The sequence below is a fragment of the Mauremys mutica genome, chromosome 2, assembly GCF_020497125.1.
Source record: "Mauremys mutica isolate MM-2020 ecotype Southern chromosome 2, ASM2049712v1, whole genome shotgun sequence".
NCBI classification, from domain to species: Eukaryota; Metazoa; Chordata; order Testudines; family Geoemydidae; genus Mauremys; species Mauremys mutica.
Genome location: NC_059073.1, coordinates 199290109 through 199313167, shown reverse-complemented (window position 1 = coordinate 199313167; position 23059 = coordinate 199290109). Strand labels below are relative to the sequence as shown.

Genomic DNA, 23059 nt, shown 5'->3' with positions numbered 1-23059 from the left:
GAGCTTGGGGTTGTGCCAATAAACCTTACTGTCTGGTCTGGGCTATGGGGAAGAATGGAGTTCTAGCCCCACAATCCTGCCACTGAAGATACTTGGCCATATCTGTGCAGTTTTCTGTCTTGGCAGGGGCTTTTCTCCCCTGGAGAAAAATAGTTGATTTGCAGATTTTTTTGCAAGAACAAGACTTAAGGGGGGCGCTCAGCTGGACAGGGATGATCTGATTCCAATTGATTAATGGGACTAGATCTCATTTACGTGAATCTCATTTATCTGTATTGTTGATTGTAGGAGGGTACAAAAATCATCTTTAGGAACAGAAACTCGCTAATCTCTCTATTTTGAGGGGGGAGGGAACTACTGAAAAATTGTGGTGGGACAATTCTGGCAATACCTGGAGTCCTCAGACTTCCTTGCTCTCTTTCACTCTAGCTTTTATGACTGGATATTTATATGGAAACTGCTGGCCTCATTCAGGCAATAGATGAACATTAGATCTAGCTTCCTTTTTTATACTCTTGACCACAAGTGAGTGTTTGGATACTGGCAGAGATAGATGGAGTTGCTCTGGAATGACACACTTTTTCTTCTCTGAGAGGTCACCTACATTGGATAGTTATCTGCAAGGCTCTGATGGACAGGGTACAACAGACTTCTTTTGTCTCCCTTCCTGTGAATTGAGTGTATGAGCCCACTAACACAAAATGAGATGGTTCGCATTGTGATGCTGTCAATATACTGATGAAATTGTTTTCCATCTATTTCTTTGGACCTGGATACTGTGATCTTTCAGATTTTTGCCCCTGCTGACATAGCTGGTTGAAGCTCTGACTGGATAAAATGTGTTGGTGGGCTGTGGGAAGTAACAGAAGTGATGCATGACTTCTTTATTGGCAGAACAAGATCTAATGGATGGAAGACCATTTCAGATTGGAAATAAGATGCAACTTTTTGCAGGTCATCATACTTAGAGATGTAGTCGATTCTTGAAAGCTCTTAAATGAAGATTGGATATCTTTCTGGAAGATAATATCAGAGGGGTAGCCGTGTTAGTCTGGATCTGTAAAAGCAGCAAAGAGTTCTGTGGCACCTTATAGACTAACAAACGTATTGGAGCATGAGCATTCATGGGTGAATACCCACTTCGTCGGATGCACGTCACGAAAGCTCATGCTCCACTACGTTTGTTAGTCTATAAGGTGCTACAGAACTCTTCGCTGCTTTCTGGAAGATACTCACTCAAGTTTAACCATAGATTGAGACTGATCATGAATTACTGGGTGAAATTCTATTCCTTTGTTTTGTATGAAGTCGAGACTAGCAGATGACAGTGATAATTTCTGTCAATTGCATTGTGATTGTCTTTTCAGTGTTTGTCAAAGTTCTGTACTGGTGACCCCATTCACATAGCAAGCCTCTGAGTGTGGACCCCCCCTTATAAATGAAAAACACTTTTTAATATGTTTAACACCATTATAAATGCTGGAGGCAAAGCGGGGTTTGGGGTGGAGGCTGACAGCTTGCGACCCCCCATGAAATAACCTTGTGACTCCCTTAGGGGTCCTGACCCCCAGTTTGAGAACCCCATGTCTATTTAAACTAAGGGTTTTTTGCAATCTTGAGGTCATGTTGTATTCTTGGCTGATTCTGGATATCCCTGAATGCTTTCTTTCCTTATGCCATCTCATCAGATACAGACTTCCCCCAATTATGTACTTGGCTCCATAATCTCCAGACTACTGCAGTGTGCTGTATGAGGTTACACCTAAGGAACACTCAGTAAATTTAGCTAGCATAGCATGCAGTTGCCTGCTTACTTCTAAGGGTCTGTCTCAAGCACTTATTGCTCAGCAAATCTACAGCATTCCACCATGCTGCGCACTGTCGATGTGGACCCTGCTGCTCTGTACCAAAAATTCTGAAGTGCTCTATGGCTGTTTCAGACTTTTAGTGAGCAGCAGCAGGGTCCACATGGACATTTAGTGGATGGCATGCTGGAGCACTATAGATTTACAGCCAAGCTTGTTGCACAGTGAGTGTTTTTGTAGAGACATATGCTAAGTGATGCGAGGCTCATGGAGCACAGACTCGTGCGTTCTAGAAACAACATGGGTTTCCAGTTACCTTCCAAGTTAAATTAAAGGTGGCATTTGGTCTGTTAAAGCTTCTTCTGGATCCTTTGCATCTTACAGACTATCTCCTCCTTTGCAACCTCACCCAGGGTGGGATACTTGCATTGATGTTCCCTAAATTTGTAGACTTGAGGCCAAGCATTTCTTAGTGGATTGCCCTGTAATCTTGCATTGCCTTTACTCTCTCTTGTGCAAAAAACCAGAGGAGTTTAACTTTCTGAGTACATTGAGGCATATTTTATTAATTCAGTCTTTTTCTGATGGGATAGATTAAACACAAGATCTCAGTGTATTGTGAGTTAGGAAATGAGTTTAGTCCCTTTTTTACATTATTGTAAATTTTATTAAAATCTGATATAGTACACTGTTAAAATGTGGTGGGCGGAAAAGTAAGCACATTCCTTGGCTGAGTTTAAAGGCAAAAATGTTTTTAATTTGTAGCCACAATCAGTGATACCTTTAAATGTTTAGTTCTTCATTTCTCTCTGTTAAACTGACTACATATTTACATTTTAGTAATGATTAGCAATAAGATTTGAAAATTCAGAAAAAGTACTGCTTGGTACTTGCTTTCATAAACAAGGCAGCATAGTAGAGGCAAGTGACTCCAACTGCTATAGCATTAACGTTTTGAAAGACTCGCCTCTTGAGTTGTTGTACTTCCTCTGAGCCTGTTAGTTAGATTACAGGTGTGGTGTTGAAGACATAAGCATCCAAAACTTGTGCTCGTTACTCTTTTTTTTACTCTATTTAAATTGTATGTATAACACCAGTAGATTTTGCTACACTGCTTTGTTTTCCCATGAGCGTTTCTTGTGGAGGTAGATGAGGGGGTTGGGAGAAGCTCCCAAAACTGTAATTCCATAATGACTCTTCATTCAACAAGCTGCAATTTAAAAGACATTTAGGTTCTTGAAGAGTAAATGTTGTTGTGATAAACATTTCTGTATGTTAATTGGGTATATGGTACTGTTCTTAATTATTTTTACCAACATTGAGTGGACTTAATATTGCAAAATAAGGTGTAAATCCATCAGTGCTTCTTTAAGTAATGATATTGTGATCTTGTTAATTCTACTTCACTTTACTGCTTTGAAACAATGACTTGCACTGTTTTGTACCAATAGAGCCATTTTACATAGGAGAATAACTACCTGTCTAAATAAACCAACTTATGGGGTTACACCATATCTATAGTGTAGACCTGGGGTTACACCATGTTTATAGTTAGGAACTGAGTACGCTTTATCCTTGGGGGGCGGGGTCTTGCTTTAAATAGTGCTTTAAAGTCTGAGTGTAAAAACGTCTTACCTAGTGAAACCAAACGCCCCCCCTCCCCCAAAAACATGTCTGTCTGTCTGTCTCCTGGAACATTTATTTGTTAAAGACAGTGAAAAGGTTATACTGTCAATCTGAAACAAAGCAAAAAGACTTATCTCCTCCCCCACCACCAAAAATAGGATATACAAGATGTCCCCATTTGCTTCCATATCTCAGCAGTGTCTATATAAGTCGTCCTGTGTGTTTAGACCATTTGACTTTTGAAGTATACGCACATATACCTACTGAGAACCATGCATGGATTTCTCAGCTTTGTGTGGCCTACTTAAATTGTAGGAAAAGAAAAGGAAACTTTCTTGTTGGAAGTAAGAATGGGTAAATGTTAATGCTGGATTCAAGCAACTTTATTTTTATTTAGGCGATCTATAATGAATTCATTATAGATATATGTATGTGCAAATTGTGTGATGTTATAAATTAGCTATGATAATAATCTGACATTGCTGTAAATTTATTTTAAGCATACTATTGTTTTTGCTTCCAAAAAACTGAACTGCAGTCTAGCTAGGAAATACATAAAACAATGTACTGCAGTGCAGTTGGCACAGCTTGGCATGAATAGTCAGTAGACTTTTGTTGGAGTTCATTATGACATTGTACTTCTAATGACTTGTGACTGAGTTGGCTCATGGCTAGCAGACTGTTTTTGCTTAAGGGCATCGTTATGCTCACTGTGCCATAATGAAACACAAAACAGTCTTGCAAAAATTTCCCCTCTTGTATTTCTGTAAAGGGTCACTAGTTATTTTATTCAACAACACATCAGAGTGTTTTAAATTCTATCCAAATATGTCACCACCATATTCAGAGAGTGAATTGCCTGGAAGGAAGTTGTCCTCTTTCTGTCCTCTAAAGAGCAAAAATTAGTATTCAAGAAAAGCTTTGTGTGAATTTTGAAAACATTTCTGCTTCATATTTGCAACTGCTCTTTTATAAGACTTCTGAAATTATATAGCGTGTCCAAATTATAAGAGAAAATCCCAGCACATTAGGTTTTCGTCAGATACTAAAGGACAGATTTGAACAAGTATTTAGGGACCTAAAGATGCAAATAGGTACTTAGTGTGATTTTTTCAAAAGCACGTAGGTGCCTAACTTCCATTGTGTTCAACTTTTAAAAAGTATTAGGAAGCAGGAGGGCTCAGTGTTCAAAAATGTATCTGAAGCACAAATTTTAGCTGGAGTCTTGAACTGCATCTTTACATGAAAATACTGATAATTTAAAATGTGTTTTAAAATAAATTTGTAACCTCGCTTACATGCCTAGCTGAACCTCTGAGGTACTGATCTGCACAAGCAAAATCGGATTTCAAATGTTTTTGTCCATATGGTTGCACTCATAACATTTTTTTGTTAACATAGTTTGCTTGTTTGTACCTTATTTCTACCAATTCTTAAAAAGGTGGGGGGGAGGGGAAGCAGCTCTATAACCAAAGAAAATTTGTAGCAATTGAAAACTTACTCCCCTTATAGTGGGCATGCCCCTCAGTGACTATTCAGGGGTCAAGTCCATTCGGGGAGGACTTGCAGTAAATCAGAGATCTTTCCCAAACATCACAGCAGATGGAGCTGACTTTTCTACTGCAGTGTGCTTACTCTGCTGCAAGACAGCCAAGTAACCTGACCTTTCTTGCTTTATTCCCCAATACATTTTTCTGTCTTTTGATTTGTTTCAATAATAAATGAGTTTCTGGGTTTGTAACCTTTGTCAACCTTTGAATATTTTTAACCTATAATCCCACTAAAATTCAGCCATAGCCATAGTTTATTCCATCAGATCCTTCTAGTGTTGGCAAAATGTTGGAAGTCCAGATATTATGAAAAATATGTAGTAGTTCTGCAACTTTGACTCAGGATGTTTGTAGTTTGGTATATACGGTCCTCAAAACGTAAGGAAAGCCTAGGCTCCAAAGGCAGTTCTCAGAAAGTGGTATAATTCTCTTCATTCCCCTCATACCTTCTCTTCTGCAAATAACAAAACATCGGGAAGGTGCAAGAGTGTAGATTACTAATCATGCCATTTGTATTCCCACTGATGCAGCTATTTGTTGAGTGCTCTGGTGCCCTTGGTACAATCAGTCTTCATCTCAGAAGTCTGAGGTAGAAGGCATTTTTGATGTTTCTTAGTCTTAACATGTAAGTACTCAACAGTTGAGAAACTGGTGGACATAGTGTATTTGAGCCCATCACTACAGGTGACCTAGAGATGTGCCATCAAGACTTTCCAGGGAAGGCATTAGGACTGATCAGTTCCTTATGTGTAAAGGCCCAATCCATCTCCCACTGAAGTAACAGAAGCCTCTGTATTGACTTCAAAAGGAAGTTGGCCTAGGCCTTTAATCTTCTGCAAAGCAAAGAAGTAATTTTCTAAAGAGTGGTCTTATGGATGGTGCTGATGAAAGGAAAGGAAATGGTGCACTTCAAAGGGTATGTCTACACTTCAAGCTTGGGGGTGTGAGATTCTTAGCTTGAGAAGACATATTCAAGAGCTAGCTCGCTAAAACTAGAATGTAGCTGTGGGAGCACAAGCAGCCAGAAGGGCTAGCTGCCCTGTGTACGTATCTAGCATCTCTGATAGACACTCATTGCTATTTGCACTGCTGCAGCAGTATTCTATTTTTAGCATGCTAGTTTGACAAGAGCTAGCTCTTGAGTATATCTTGAGCCTGGTGCATCACTGGCATTCCAGATTGCTCAGTCCAGTTGTGCATAAAGATTTTTTTACAGGAAAAAAGCATAGAAAATGTCAATGAGTAGAAGAACAGTGTTGTAGAACAGTAATTCCTTCTTCTTGAGTTCCATTGCTATTACACTGAGAACACTAGAAATATATGGTATTAAGGATTTGTAAACACTTGACATTTTTACTGATGTATCAATATGTAATTATCAGGGAAAATTTGAGCCTATGTACAAAATTCATTCACTCACTCTTGCCATCTTTAAATGCTCAGACACTATAGTGAGCATGCTGTTGATATTGAGAGATACCATGATATTGAGAGAATTTGCTTGCCAAAATTGCTTGCTTTAGGTAAGCAGAACTTCGTAAGGCTGATGTGTAAAAGTCATTCATTCTAAAGAACAGTAAATAGTACCATAACCAGAATAGAATGAAGATTTCGACAGTGTCATTTCTTTTGAAATTAAAATAGATTTTTTTCTTCCATAGTGCTGCTGGAGGTGAAATCTTTGACCAGTGTGTGGCTGAAAGGGAAGAAGCCTTCAAAGAAAAAGATGTTAAGAGGCTTATGAGGCAAATTTTAGAAGGAGTTTCATTTTTACACAGAAATAATGTGGTACATCTTGACTTGAAGGTAAGCGTGTTTACTTGTCTCATTGAGTATGTCCACCCTGCAATAAAACACCTGTGGCTGGCCCGGGTCAGCTGACTTGGGCTTGCATGAGGATCCCAGAGCCCAAGGTCCAGCCTGAGCCCAAATGTCTACACTGCAGTTTTATAGCCATGCAGTCTGAGCCCTATGAGCCCAAGACAGGTGACACAGGCCTTTGATTGCAATGTAGACATATCCATAGTTACTTCTTAATATATGCTGACTCAGTGCTATGATGCCTTACTAATGCTAATTTATAAATAAAAACAAAGTGTATATACGTCTATGTACTTCCCAAAGCACAAAATTCACCTTTTGCCTTACATAACTTTCTGAAAGTTACGTGTTTATGAAATATGGACCTAAAATTGCTAATATGTTACGCAACCAAACGGATGAAGTTTCTGTCTTGTTGTTAAAAACAAAACTAAGCTTCATGCAGTCTTCTCTCATTAAAGTGGAATTTAAGTATCTTTTCGTGCTCTAGTAACATTTTTTAAAAGTAAATTAGCATTTAGAGAGACCTGGGTGACAGTTTGTGCTTTGTGAAATTTGGAAAAAATTGGTTAAGAGATAGTTAAAAACTAGTTGAACACAGCATGCTGTAACTTCACTGAAAATAAATTTACCATTCTACTATTAAGTGCTCACAAAAGGCTGCTAAGCAGCTGTACTTGGATGCATATGGACTGATGCATTGCATTATGATACTGCATTTGACAAATTAGTATTTTAAAAAACTTCAAAAGCCACTTAAGTCAACATTTGCCAACTGTTGCCATTCATTAAGCAGAGATTGAAGTACACCTCTACCCTGATATAATGCTGTCCTCAGGAGCCAAAAAATCTTATCGCGTTATAGGTGAAACTGTGTTATATCAAACTTGCTTTGATCTGCCGGAGTACGCTGTCCCGCTCCCCCCGGAGTGCAACTTTACTGCATTATATCCAAATTCGTGTTATATCGGGTCATGTTCTATCAGGGTAGAGGTGTGTAAACTGTAGTAACTACTGGCTAAGGCTGACTTCAGGTTGAATAGTTCAACCATGTGATAAAACCTTGACTGAGATTAGGTTTCTTTGGTCAGGAAACTCATTTATGGTTCCCATGGCAATTATAAGCTGTTACTTTTTCTGCATAGGTAGTATCATTTTGCATTACTATATAGTCTGGTGCTACCTATTTATAAGACTTATTTTTGTGGGAGTCTTAACTGAGAATTTTTTGAGTTTTCTGCACAATTTTTAATGATGGAATTCATTTTTCAATGATGGAAAGTGTTTTTTGTTTTTGTTTTTCAAAATAAATACCATAGTTACTTGTCTGGTTTTATTGAGATTGTTGTGGTTGTTGAGCAATATAATCTTTAAGTACAGAATGATAAAATGAAGACTGTAAATGCAACTACTTGGCAAATCCGAATGTAGAACTACTATAAAACTACTTCCAGCCTACCCAGAAGTAGCCTAGTTACCTGCATTTATATATTATGCATTCTGATAGGCTTAACTTGTCTACTGTACAGCAAAATCTGATATAATTTGTTCTGGGGATAGCAGCCAAAAATGACAGGGGAGCATGAGAACTCATGAGAAGGTTAGTCAAGGATATTGTTGGGTCCAAGAGATCTTGCCATGTCAGACAAAGAATCTGTCCTGGCATACACCTTGAATGAGTACCATGCTCTTTTAAATTCCTAACAGAAAATAATACATTTGATTTTGTTAAAAAACAACAAGGAGTCCGGTGGCACCTTAAAGACTAACAGATTTATTTGGGCATAAGCTTTTGTGGGTAAAAACCCTCACTTTTTCAGATGCTGGTTTTTTACCCACAAAAGCTTATGCCCAAATAAATCTGTTAGTCTTTAAGGTGCCACCAGACTCCTTGTTGTTTTTTCTGGATACAGACTAACACGGCTACCCGCTGATATTTTGATTTTGTTGACACCTGGCTGATGTGTTGCCTAACCTTTTGTCTCTGGGGAACTGGTTTGAGACTCTCTTCTCCAGACTCAGAACATGTTTTTAGTAATATCCTACAGTAGAATAACTTTAACTTTGCATACAATGTTGCCACACATATTTTACCAGAACAATAATGATCGGTAAATTATGAATGTTCTGATTATTCCTAACAAGGCATACTTTGTATGAAATTTATCATAATCTTGTAAAAGGATTGAACATAGGGGTGTACAGGCTGTCACACATACTAAGTTTTGAAATCTTTTAAAGCAAAGGAAATTTGATGACCTGATCTCAGTGACGTGGATGCAGAAACAGTGAGGCCACGTAATGTGGTTAAAGGTGGAGCCTGCATCTTATTTATTGCCTAACTGGCATAACCACCTCAAACTGGCTGGTACATTTGTTCCAGTGTGGGTCTCAACTGGAACCAGTGCCCTCTAAGTCCTCAGCCCAGTCAAGGGACCCTGCTGGATGCCTGAGCCTGACCCACTTCCTCTCTTCCATGCCAGAAGTAGAGTGGTTGAGATGAGGAGTCACAGGCTGTGCATGACAGAGGCATACAAAATTACCATGCAATGTGACTGCCCAGCCCCAAATCCCAAGCAGCTACTGGGTTACTTTAGGCTTTCTCACCACCAGCTGCACTGGAACCTGCCATAGTTACAGCAGTTGTAATTTAAATCCCAAATCAGATGCTGGATGGAAGGTGGAAAAAGTCATTTGGCAATCTGCCATTTTTGCCATATGGGAAAATATGCTTTCAGACCGCAAAACTGGTGAACAGCCTAGTCCCCAGCATCATAGGAAATCCAGCAGACCAGTTTAAGTGTGGAAAAGGTGGAGCTGAAAAGGGAGCAGACAATGGCTACCTTACCCAAGTAGCAAACTGTATCATCCACCAGATGGGAGCCAATCACCTGATCCCACTCCATCCCCCTCCCCCCCCATGGAAGTGGGCAGGATGCTCCCTAGAATCTGGCCCAGATGACCTCCCCATACCCTGTGGCACAAGGAAGTGTGGGAGGGGAGGTGGAGAAGACCAGCCTTCAAACAGCGAGGGTGAAGGAATGGTGGGGAACAAAGGGGAGAGGTCATGTGGAGCACTTCTTTAGCTGCTCCCTTTCGAAATCGTTCTCTTCCCCTTGCCACAATCTCCACTGCTCCTGGCCCCACAACAGCCCCACCCCCAAATGGGGGTGAGCACCATGTAAATCGAACCCAAGTGAACTGGAACTTTTGAGACTTGTCTAATTGTTTATATCTAAGTGAAGCAGCAGCATAAGAATACTTTAAAAATCTCTAGTGTAAACGTCTGCTGATGGTTTGCGAATGCTGAATATTAATTTTTCTGCTATATTCTGTTGCTGCTGATCTTGTTTATCTATACCTTGCTGCATTTTGTAAGTAATGCTACCAGCAGATTTAAGTCTTAAACTGAACAACATTGAACGCACAACACCATCCAGAAAACTAGTTTATCAGTTTAAGTAGATGTCTCACAATATTTACTATCAGAGATGCGGCCATAGGGCTGTTTGATCTTGGCCAATCTGATTTTCTTTCTAAACCTTTATTCAGTTAATCTTTGGGTTTGTGTTTTTCGTCTACAGTCCATTAACTCAAAACTCTAATCCCAAATATAAAATAAGTCATCTGTCCCAACAGTCATTCACTGGATACTTCTAGTAATCAGCAACAACTTAAAGAAACAGTTTCCTCTCTGATCTATCTTGTTTTTAGAGTTTTATAAGACTCATAAGGACTGATCATGGGAGTATATTTACACAAGATAACAATCCCTCTGTTATTTTTGCATGTGTAAGCATGATGATTGGCCATACACAATACAATTTGTTATGTCATAATGTGACAAATTATGTAACACCACGATGGGGGTTGTACGTCTGAACCCATAGTGTGGCCCAATGGCGAGAGTCTGTGGGGCCAGCAATAGGGGAACGTGGGCCCTCCCTGCTCCATTGGGTTCCAACCCAGGACCCTGTGAATGGCAGCTCAAATGTGTGGCCTAGGGCCACAGGCGGATTAGTGAGTAGATAAACAAAAAGCAAGAATGCATCACAAAATTAACTTATAAGTGTATTTGAATTTTAATCTTCTAATATGCTTCTAGTAAACTCCTCTTTAGCATATTTTGTGAAAGTAATGAAGTCTTACTAACATGGATCCTTTTTACAGTCTAAGTCAAGTCTTTGATGGGGGGAAAGACCAATTTCTGACTCCTTTTTTGGAGAGCCCAATAATGTCTAATTTCATAATATTGGCCAATGAGCTCTAGGTTGGCTTTTAACCTAGCAAGGCAGTGTGTGTGACGATCCATTGACACCTTTTCCTTTGGATTGCATTGGTTTCCTAAGGGCATGCAGGATAGTCCATTTTACAAGGTACAGATCTGGAAATCAAACTTGAGTTCCGTTCACAGCTCTGCTCTTGATTACCACGTGCCTTTGAACTCTCTCTTCCTTCATCTCAAAAGTGGGAACAATAAGTTTATCCAGTAATTTAAAACACTCTGAGATTTATTAAGTATTACTCATTTATGTTGGCATTTGGGAGACTTGCTTGCACAGAACTTATTTGGCAAGCAATGTGTCTAACTCCGATGGCCAAAGGGTTAATGAATCTGGCCTAAAATGTTTTCCTTATTCTAACACTAGTTTCATTTCTTTTGTGTGGACCAAACAAAGAGCTTTAGAAAGATCTATCCAGCTTTTTGTGGTGGTTGACACCTCCACACTAGGTCAGACTACATCCAAAAGAATTAAATCAAAGCAGTTGTCTATATGTGACTGTTATTGTTAGTCATTTGTAGATTAGAGATAGTGTAAATATACTTCCACTGTGAGAATAAATGCTGTTGCATTTTACACTGTAGAAAAGTCTAACTTTGAGTTGGCTTATCATGGGTTCAGAGTTGCCACATTTCCCTCTTGTCCCACTGAGTAGTTGTCATATTCTGACTTCAGTAGAGGTTTTCGGCCTTTTTAAAAAAAGCAAAATGCAATGATGCTGTTTGATTTTATTGACTTGAAACGAGAGTAAGTAAATTGGATCACAAACGTAGAATCAAGCATCACAACATTGCTGTACTGTTTTTATTTTAATCTGGAGTTGATGCATAGGTTTAGGCTGAAGTTCTTTCACTCCCTCTCCCCTGCACCCCAGTCCGTTTATGTTGGATAAAAGAGCCAGAGTAGTTTATTTTATATTGGTGTTTGGTTGATAAACTTAATCTCTGGGTGTGGGGATGTTTTGGGAGAGGGGAATTGTGAATGGAGAAGCATATGGAAAAAAGGAGAAAACATAGGGAAGGAGGAAGAGAACCCAATCTGTGGAGGCGGCGGGAGAAGGGAGTAAGAAATGAAAACATAGGAAAAGATGCACCATTTATCTGTAAGAAAGAAATGAGAAAGCAGAGTGAAGTCAGGAAGGAAAAAGGTCAAGAAATCCTCTACATGCAGCACCCTCCTTCATCCCGTTTATCTGCTTTTCCTGTAAGTGCTTGGGCACCTTCTTCTCTGCATGAAATGCCCTCCCCCAAAACCACTAGCAAAATTACTGCAGTCTTCACATCAGTGCTGCAACTCCATTCTTGCTATGCCTACCGTAAAGTGTCTAATGCAGTGGCTAAGCAAGTGGCCTGGTATAAATGAAAATTAATCAGTCTCTTAGAATGATCAGATAACTACATGAAACTCAAATTCTTAAGGCTGAATGCATCTCTTAGATGAAGGTAAAGCATTATACACATGTTGTAATTATCTCAAAAAACAAGCACTAGAAACTCAAGTTCACAAGGTTAAACTTAAAAGAAATTAAAAAATGTTAAGTTTGAGGCTATGAAGAAGAAATAAATTTTAATCTGGGACTATATGACCATTCGTGTATAATAGTATTTAATTATTTAGTAATAGCATGGCATCACTACAGGGTAGAATTAAGGTTATATTGGAACCCTACCTGCATTTCCATTCTTTTAAGCATAACCTGAACTCAGAATTTCTTGAGTTTGCAATGTTTGTGTGTTTACTCTTGAGTGAGTGATATGTAATCCATTTTATTGCCAGTTCAATGTGGTCTTTAGCTAGGAATATCCTTGTTTTTTCTTTTGAATATTAAAAACTTCATAGATGAATGTGAATCAATTATTTCTAATTATTTGAAGATGTATAGTATCAACATTTCAATCTCCTTTGAACTTTTAGGGCCAGATTCACCAGTACACTTTGCTTTACTCTGCTGAAGCAATGCAAAGTGACCAGAACATACTGACTAGTTTTCTCCCAATTCCTGTACTCCATGTTCCCCTCCAGGCTCTAATTTGTACGTTGTTCAGGATTCACTGTTTTCCCTGAGACAGCTAGGCTTATCTCTGTTTTGAAAGCGGGGTCTTTGCTATGCATACTTCTAGCTTCACTCCCATTGAGCACAATAATGGTCTTCTCTGTAGAAGAATGTTATTCTTCAACCCCTGTCAAAGTAATTTTCAGGTACAAAAAATGGCAAATCAATAACCATTTAATCCTTAATCTTCAAATGTAACCAATGCACTGGATTTCAGAGTTGTAACCATAGGGGAGTTTTGAAGAGTCTGCGTTATTCTGTTAAGACCCTTTGGCAATGGTTTGACGGGGTGCGTAATTTATTAAAAGGAGGGTTTGCAGGGGGTTTGGCCATTGGGGAGGGGAGCACTTGGTAGTGCGGGTATTTTTCACCTTGCGCTGGCAAGCTCTTCAGTGGATAAACCTTTTCAAACTCAATCAGTAAGTGCTTTAAATACAGAAAACAAGTTGTGGGGAAATTAGATGAAAGATTCTTGTAGAAAAGAGAATATATATATATATTAAATTATTTACATTAAACTTGAATTGTGAATTAAGAGCAGACAAGGTCAAACTCAACACTACTTTATTTGCCTTAAAGAGCTCATACTGGGCTTTGAGAGAGCATCTGACTTCATTAGAAGCCAAGGGTGCCTTTTCAAATGCGCTTGGGGTTAATTGATATTTCAGTGAGATTTAATTAGAATTATGATTGTTTTTAACTTGTTTTGTGGGTGCATTTCATGCTGTGTAGCACAAATGGTATCTTAAGCAGTATAACTGTATCCTGTTATACTTATTTTGGCAACTATACCTCACTTACTAAAATCCTGATGACTCTTCTTATAAGGCTTACAGTTCTCATGAAACATTGCCAGTAAAAACTTGTCTCACTTAAATGTTGCCTTCTCTATTTTCCCTTTCATATAACAACTCAGTTTCCCACTAGGAAGTATGTCTAAGGATATGTCTACACTGCAATCAGAGGTGTGGCTATCGCAGTGGCTCTCAACCTCTCCAGACTACCCCTTTTAGGACTCTGATTTGTCTTGCATATCCCTGAGTTTCGCTTCACTTGAAAACTACTTGCTTACAAAATCCGACATAGAAATACAAGTGTCACAGCGCACTATTAATGAAAAATTGCTTACTTTCTCATTTTTTACCATATAATTATAAAATGAATCAATTGGAATATAAATATAGTACTTCAATTTCTATGGTATATAGAGTAGTATAAACAAGTCATAGTCTGTATGATATTTTAGTTTGTACTGACTTTGCTAGTGCTTTTTACGTAGCCTGTTGTAAAAGTAGGCAATATCTAGATGAGCTGATGTACCTCCTGGAAGATCTCTGCATATACCCAGGGGTACGTGTACCCCTGGCTGAGAACCACTGGGCTATAATCTGTGTAAACACTGCTGAGCCTGCTTTTTTCCTAGCTGGCTTGAATAGCAGTGGCAATGAAACCAAGACAGCATTGGCTGTGCAAGCCTGTATGGGACCCTGGGGTGGTACATACCTGAGTGGCTAGCCCATGCTACTGTGCTGCTGCAGCTTCCCTGTTGTCATTTGACCTTGCTATGTCAAAGCTAGCGTGTGTACATCTACACATGTTGCAGCCACACCTCTGATTGTCACGACATGGAGAGCAGTATATTTGTTTTTTTCAGTACAAATTAGTACAGAACAAACCAGAATTATAAAACAGGCTCCTGTACAGTACCATAAGCTTCAGTGTAACAACCTAGTGCAGGGGTCAGCAACCTACGGCACATGTGCCAAAGGTGGCACACAAGCCAATTTTTGACGGCACTTGGGGCGGGCTGAGCCGCTCAGCCTGCCACAGCTCTGGGATTCCCGCTGGGGTTCTTCATGGTCCCCTAAGACAGACTCTGGTAGTACTCAGATAATATTTTACTATGGAACTTTAATGATTACAAACATAATTTTCAAGGATGACACACAAGGAATTCAGTACTTCCGGAGAAAACACAAGTTTATCCAAGGTTAGCATTTGACTTACTTGTTGATTCTTAAAGTAAACAATCCAAGTGCCTGAAAAATAGGTGTTTTGTTTAACACTTTGTTCTTGTAGATAGTAACAAATTTAAATGTTCTAAAATAAAATGGTTTTTAGTTCTAATATCAAAAGCAGAATTGAGGTCAGTCACAATAGATAAAATTGTTGTATCTCAAAAGCAATGTTAGTCCAAAATAACTAACATGCTTTTTTTTATATCTTTAGAGTTGAAGACATTGAAATAAAAAATGGCTTAAAATGTCATTGTGTCTTCTAATAAATTAGAGCTCCACAGAAAAAAAAAAAAAAAAAAAAAAAAAAAAAAAGCAAATCTGTGATGGCAAAACTATTGATGGAGTTTCCACATATAGATGGTGTTAAACTGTAGGTACTGTTGTATTTTCATAAATATCCTAGGCTGAGAATGGCAGATGTTTGATTTCTCAGCCATACAGATACATCCTACTGTTGAAGTCTTCTTTTTCCAGTGTAAATCTTTGACTAATGGAGTCTTTTAAAAAAAAAAAATCAGTGCTTTTTTTTTTTAAATGTACTGGAAAATGCATCCTCTTTATTTTTGTGCTTAAAACAACACTACACTCCTACAATACTATAGTCAAGTGTAGGTTTGAGTGCTTAAAAAGCCTGGTCATTTGTTTGATTCTTTTGTTTTTCAGCCCCAGAATATTCTGTTAACTAGTGAATCTCCTTTGGGAGACATTAAGATAGTTGATTTTGGCCTTTCCAGAATACTGAAAAGCAGTGAAGAGCTAAGAGAAATTATGGGAACTCCTGAATATGTGGGTAAGTACAGTAGAACCTCAGAGTTGCAAACACCAGAATGGCAAACTTGCCAGTCAACCACACACCTCATTTTGAATTAGAAGTACGCAATCAGGCATCAGCAGAGATAGAAAAAAAAAAAGCAAATATGGTACAGTAACTGTGTTAAATGTAAACTACTAAAAAAAATTTTAAAAAACAGTTTGACAAAGTAAGGAAACTATTTCTGTGCTTGTTTCATTTAAATTAAGATGGTTAAAAGCAGCATTTTTCTTCTGTATAGTAAAGCTTCAAAGCTCTATTAAGTCAATGTTCAGTTGTAAACTTTTGAAAGAACCACCATAATGTTTTGTTCAGAGTTACGAACGACCTCCATTCCCAAACTGTTCATAACTCTGAGCTGCGTCTTTGGATTTGGATATTGTCTGGATGTAATATTTACAAAAGAAAGGAAAAACCTTCAACTTTAGACAATCATATAAATTACTCTGTAACAATACAAAAGATGGATGCCTTTACCATTTATACAGGTCCAAATGCTAGAAGATCAAATGTTTCTGTATGGCATCATTAGACATTAAGAAAAGTCCAGTACAAATACAAGGCCATAAGAAAAATCTTAATACATTAAATTATAGCTTTACAATGAAATCACTGGAGCCACTTACACCCTTTGCCCTTAGCGTTTAAAAACTATAACTTGAACTTACACTGTCAGAATTATTTGGAAATAACTTATGTTCTGTGAGTGAAAGAAACATTTGTTTGCTTTGTTTGCAATCTATAATATGAGCTGGTCCCTGAGTTTCCTGCAGTGCTGGGGAAATGGGGGGACAATTGACATCTGGCTGTAGAACGAATTTCCTTCTGGGAAAATGGCTTTTCTGCCATGTTCAGTAGTGAGATCCGCACTGCTATTGGTAGCATACTCATTAATGCTCTGTTAACTGATCCTGGGCCTGGGCGGTAGAACCACAATGTTGATTTTTAGAACTGTTCACTCCACCACAGAGTTGAGTGTGCTTGCCAAACTGACATGATAGGAGGTAGGTTTGTAAAAGTCTTCCCTTTCCACAGGAGTGGAGCTACCAATGACCACTCACATTCTGAATCATTTTAGTAGCTACTAGGAAAGATTAGCCAGTCTTAGGTATGCAGAGTAAAAAAAAAAAGTAAAAATCAAATAATCGTAATTATTATAAATTTTTTAAAAATTTAATTTGGTCCAGTTTTTATTTCAAATGTTCACGTCATATTCCAGATTATGCAAAATGGGTTGCATTGTTAAGTCTTCGAAATTACCTAGTTTTGAATTGTAATACTGGCTTGTAAAGTATGACTTTGCATATAAATGAGTAAATATAGATTAGTTCTATTTTGAACAAATAGAATATACTTTATGCTTTTTTTCATAATAGCGCCTGAAATTCTGAGTTATGACCCAATCAGTACAGCAACAGACATGTGGTAAGTGTAGCCTTTAATATTTACAACTTTTACAAAATTGAACTTAAAATGTCTTTTACCTTTAGGTTTTCTGTTTGTTTTTTTTGTTGTTTTTGTTTTAAATTTAGGAGCATTGGAGTACTAGCATATGTCATGCTAACAGGGATATCGCCTTTCTTGGGAGATGATAAACAAGAAACATTCTTAAATATAGCACAAATGAACATAAATTATTCCGAGGAAGATTTTGACCTTATATCAGAGTCTGCTGTGGATTTCATCAAAACCCTTTTGGTTAAGAAACCTGAGTAAGTTCAGTAAAAAGCAGTCTGTTCCAGAGACTAAATGAGTTCTAAATACTGCTATCGGCTAATGCATTGTCTGAGTCATTTGTAGATTAGAGATAGTGTAAATGAAGACCTGCAATAGAACATTGTTAATTTGCACTTCATTATGTATAACCATGTTTTGTGTCTACAAAAAGACAGATTTCCCATTTCTCATAAATGAATGCTGTAATGAGTCTTGTATTGCTAAGACTTCATTTTTTTTTTTTACAAAATTCACTACATAAATTGTAGTAGCAGTAATTTCAATAATTAAAACTGAACTTTACTTGTCAAACTAAATGAATAAAGTAAAATGTATGGTGTAGTATCTTTGCTCTTTTGCATTTGTTCACTGACTACTTTTGCAAAGTTAGTGAGTTTGCAGTTAACTTCTGAGTCTGTGGATTAGTGATGTTTTTTACTGTCTTTTGTTGGGCTGACTTATTAAAATATATTTTTACTTGTGAATTGAGCAGATTTGACCTGGTTGCCATTGGGAGGCAAATATGAAGCCCCATGCTGCTTCTGTTCTGAAAAGTATCTGTAGTATTTTATTTATTCCTCCCTTTGGCTCAGCAACTGTCTGCATAGTTCCATAGGAAAAACAACAGCAAGCAACATCAAGGATGCAAGTATTTCACAGCTTGGTATAAATCATTGTGTATAATTAGACTGCTGCTCTAAATTTTAGATTTCATAGAATTTCATAGTTAGCAAGGTATGTAAAACAAAGAGATTAGAGGATTTAAAACCTTCAGTTATTTTCCTGGGTGGCTGTTGCTCCTGATTTTTTTTTCTTTACAATTGATGGATATTAGCACAGTTTTGTTAGTCAGTTCCATAATTGATTGGTCCAATTTAATGCAAAGTCATATCCCTAGAAGAAACTGGTTAATCTTTCTAGTTCTTATCCAAGGTCTTGAGTTTAGTGTTCCTCTTTTGACACTCCTTCTGACAGTCTTTTGAATGAGCCTTCTTTTCTCCATAGGGAACGGGCAACAGCTGAAGAATGTCTGCAACACCCATGGCTAGCACAAAGTGATATTCCAGACCCTGTGTGCAGCATTAAGAGTACAGCAGATGAGATAAATACTGTCATCCAAAAAGATGGAGATTCTGCCTCTGAAAATTCTACAGATGCTGAGAAAACTGAAGGAGACGAATCAGTAGTGACAGAGGAACTAATTGTAGTGGCTTCGTATACACTGGGACAATGTAGGCAGTCAGAAAAAGAAAAAATAACTGAGCAAAAAGCCATTTCCAAACGATTTAAATTTGAAGAACCATTGCTGCAAGAAATACCAGGAGAATTCATTTACTGAACTGTATGGGACACTGTAGCTGTAACTTAAAGGGAATCATTCCTACAAAAAAAAGTTCATATCCAAGTGAATCTCGCCTTGATGTGCAACAAACTTTCTAGGTAAAAAGGAAAACGTTGATAAAAGGCAGCTAAGAAAACTATGCCAAGCTTTTAATTTCATAGGATGCTTAAACAAGATTTCCAAGATGGCTGACAGGAGTGCAACAGCAATAATGGCTTACTTTCTATTAGGGAAGGTGGGGAGTTTATACTGTTCTTGATATGTGATTCATTCAAACGTTGTCTTCAGATAGTAGGGAATACTTACTAGCTGTTCCTGTTCTGGAGAAGCTGATGGTATGAGACAAAAGAAATGCTAAAAGACTCGTTTTTTGATTAATTTTCCATTAGCTGTGAATACACAGGGCCAGATTTGCCTCTGACATTCCTTTTTTACATTGATATAACACAGTGATTTCAGTGGTTCACTGATTAAGAATGGTGTCAGAAGAGTGAGGCCAACTGAATCTACGCTCAATTTTTTTTTTTCAATTCTGAATTTTGGAGTTGGGGTTCTTCTGGAAGAGTCATTGTTGTGACGTCTTCTCCTTCCTCTGCCATCTGTGGAGGAGAGAGAGTCTGTAGACTCAGTTGACCCCTTTCTGTTTACCCATCAGCTGAGGAAGCAACTCCCCATTACCTGAATAGAATAAATTGAGGTCTGGGAAGCACCTATCCTTCAGATACAGGGTAAGGTGGTATATCTATGACTAGACAAAGAGTAGGATTGGGCAGCTGTATAGATGTGACACAGCTGTCAGTGAGGATGGTCCCTCTTTAGGATAATTTAGGGACCAACTGGGCAGCAAACTTCTGACAGCTTCTGTGACTTACAGATGCCAGGACCTCAGATTGAGCCCTTAGTTTTCTGAGATGTTTCAAAATCAATGCAGTTCCAAAGTTCCATTTTTATGTAATTCAAGTTTACTGCTATTATCTCATGTACTGTTAAATGTTGAACTATTTATTTTGTTTCCCCGTTATTCACAATTCCTTGATAATAAATCCTTTATAAAGTTTTCTTGCTATGACACCACAAATAGGAACTCTGTTAAATTAGATTCTTCTTCACTTCCACAATACTCCAATTTTTTTTCTACTCTCATAGAACACAAACCAGCATGTGCTTACCATTTAATTCTTTTGTACTACCAACCCGGAGTTCCCAGTACTAAGTGCTAATCTTGAAAATTCTGTCTTCACACAAAAAAGATAAATGGTAGTTTACTAATAAGCACAAGTAGGTTTCGTTATAAATGTTTGTATGAGCTAGCTGTTAATATGGTTGTAATAAAGCAGGGAAGAGATGCTACAAACATATAGAAGAAAACAGCATGAAAAGCAGTGTGACCTAGAGTGAGAAGCTGTATATGTCTTTACTTAATGGCTCCGAGCCAGCAGTTTGTCTGACTGCTTTCAGCTGAAGCCACATCAGAAAAATTGCATCTATAAACTACTATATTCCATCATACTTAGCTTGCTTTGTCCCTGCTGAATTATAAACTGAATATTCATGTAGATAGGGCAGCATCTTATTCCGTGAAGACCTTTCAGTTAATGTACAGTAGTTGTGTACTCAGAACTGATCCAAACTGAGTAACTTATTCATATTGTAACAGTCAGGTGATTGATTTGTTTGAAGCATTTAGAGTTGTACATTTAGATTACTCCTCCTGCAAACAATACCCATCAAGTTTTTATATCACCAGAGTTAAGTTTTCAAGCAAGATTTTGGATAGCTATGGAAAAACTAATAATAAAAACAAAATTCTAACAAAGGAAGGTTACTTGTGTCCTAGCCTACATTCTAGATTTGTCTTTCTAGACTATGGAAATGACCAGCAGTGGTCAGATTACGGCATGTTATTTGGTGAACTCAGTGCTGATCCCCACCAAACATTGCATGGATTCAGGAGTCGAAGTTCTCTCTCAGTATCTTTTGTCCTTACACTTGGATCACTTGACCAAAGCAGCTGCGTTGGTCAGGATATGTCAACTCTCAAAACTCACATCAAGCACAACTAAAATGACAATTTCTGACCCACACCCATAGTATCCATGGAAATTTAAACTATTTTTTTTTACACTTCCTTGACTAACACAAACTGAGCAGTAAGAATGAGATGTTTGAACATATGCTTATACTCTAAACCTACACTGTCTAAAATAGAAGATACTAAAGAGGGAACATCTGATTTTGCCATGTTCAGATATCTGAATACCAATTAACAGTTTGTAATTTCAGTTCATGGTATTTCATTACATAATCATTTGATGCAGGACCCTTAACTATTTTAATTCCTGTGTGTAACTATACAATAGGCTGGTTAATAGTGGATTTTCAGTAATACAGGTCAAGGGGAGATATTGAGCTGCATACCTGTTGTCCTATGCCTTTTAGTTTCTATTGTATGGTAGTGAAACTTGAAAACATATATTTAAACTAAATGAGTTATAATGTTTGTTACAAGGCCAGCTTCCTTTGAATTGGCTGCTTTGAGATTTCCAAATGTGCTGCATTTTTTGTTAACTTTTTGTGCCTTACGGTGGATTTGTACAATATTTTTTAAAATCATTCTGAATTTGTATAAATATATGTAAAAGTTTATTAGTTTGTAAGTTATAAACAACGCATGTTAAGTTGGTCTATATAATGGAAAAAATAAAGTTTCTATTAATGTATTATTGAAGGGCTGTGAGCCAATTCCAGACACAGCTGAAGCTTTCATAGTTATTTCCATTCCATTATAAATATGTACAGCTGTAACTGAAGTATTGCTATTTCTAAGGCATAGAAAGGATCTATTCAGTTTATTTGGTATTAATAGTGTGTATTTCAGAGACAAGGTACAAATTCGAAAAAACTAAGATCTGTAAAATGGAATGGGGAATGCAGCTCCAGTCCAGAGAATCAACTTACTACTTCTGGATAAATTTTGTAGCATACCAACCATTTCGCTACCTGGAGGGACCTGTCAGAAGAAGGTGGTGAAAAACAAATAGCTTAGTTTACTTTTAGAAATTTAGATAATGCTTAGCAATTTTAGGTCTCAGGTATTAGAGACCTGCACTGATATTCTGGTCTGTTCTGCCATATAGTAAGTACTGTGTATGCTATATAATAAACAGTAAAAGGTAATAGTGGCACAAAGGAACTGGAGCATGGCTGGAATAAACCACATAGCAGTGTTAGCTGGTTCGAGAACAGACTTCAGAGATACAGCGCTATGTCTCTACTTGTCTTCTGTAATTACTTGTCTCTACTTCTCTTCTGTAATTTGTACAGAATTATAGCCATTAAACACAGAAAAGACCTAATTAACCATTTTCTGCTGGCCAGTGCAAGATTGTTACACTAAATCTGGTAAGTCCAGGCTTTTAAAATTACTAGCTCTTGGCATATTGTCACCTTCCAACTAAGGGTTCCAACACTTTATAAACATTAGTGAATTTTAGCTTCTTCATAACTCATGAGTTGAGTGAGCCTTGCACCCATTTTATACATAGGGAAAAAGAGACCGAAGTTAAGTGAATTGCCCATTCTCTCATAAAGACACTGACAGAATTGGAAATAGAACCCAGACTGCCTAACTCATATGTACAGGAACTAGGGATGCTGCTGGACACCCTGGCTTGGTTTCCATGATATACAGAGTTTACAGTTTGGTTCAATGGCTCTCAGCACCCCCACTTTAAAAATTGTTCCAGCACTCCGGCCTCACTCCCAGTCCTGTGTCTTACTGTCAAGATTTTTTCCACAGTGATTTAGCCAAAGAGGTGTCTATTAGGAGTATGTACTGCGCCTTTAAGAGCAGAGCACACACTAGGAAGACCCAGTTGAACGCAGTCAAGTCAGCTTCGTCGGATATCTAGCTAGGAGCACATGACTCTCCTTTCCCTTATGTAACTCTGTTTTAGTTCTAATAAAGCCTTACTTCTAAAAGTCCAGACTCTGCTTCCTTCTTATGAATCCACAAAACACTTCATGGTACCAGA

The 23059-nt window shown here is 37.9% G+C and overlaps 1 protein-coding gene across 1 annotated transcript in view; it reads left to right on the top strand.

Annotated features, from left to right (window-relative positions):
- STK17A (serine/threonine kinase 17a) overlaps positions 1-22970 on the top strand; it is a 49344-nt gene extending 26374 nt beyond the window's left edge. Inside the window, exons 3-7 of the mRNA XM_045007583.1 lie at positions 6643-6787; positions 15820-15946; positions 17344-17392; positions 17500-17679; positions 18689-22970. Coding sequence (XP_044863518.1) covers positions 6643-6787; positions 15820-15946; positions 17344-17392; positions 17500-17679; positions 18689-19022 — 835 coding nt within the window. The 3' untranslated portion in view covers positions 19023-22970. The remainder of the gene's footprint in view (positions 1-6642; positions 6788-15819; positions 15947-17343; positions 17393-17499; positions 17680-18688) is intronic.
- Positions 22971-23059: the final 89 nt, after the last annotated feature.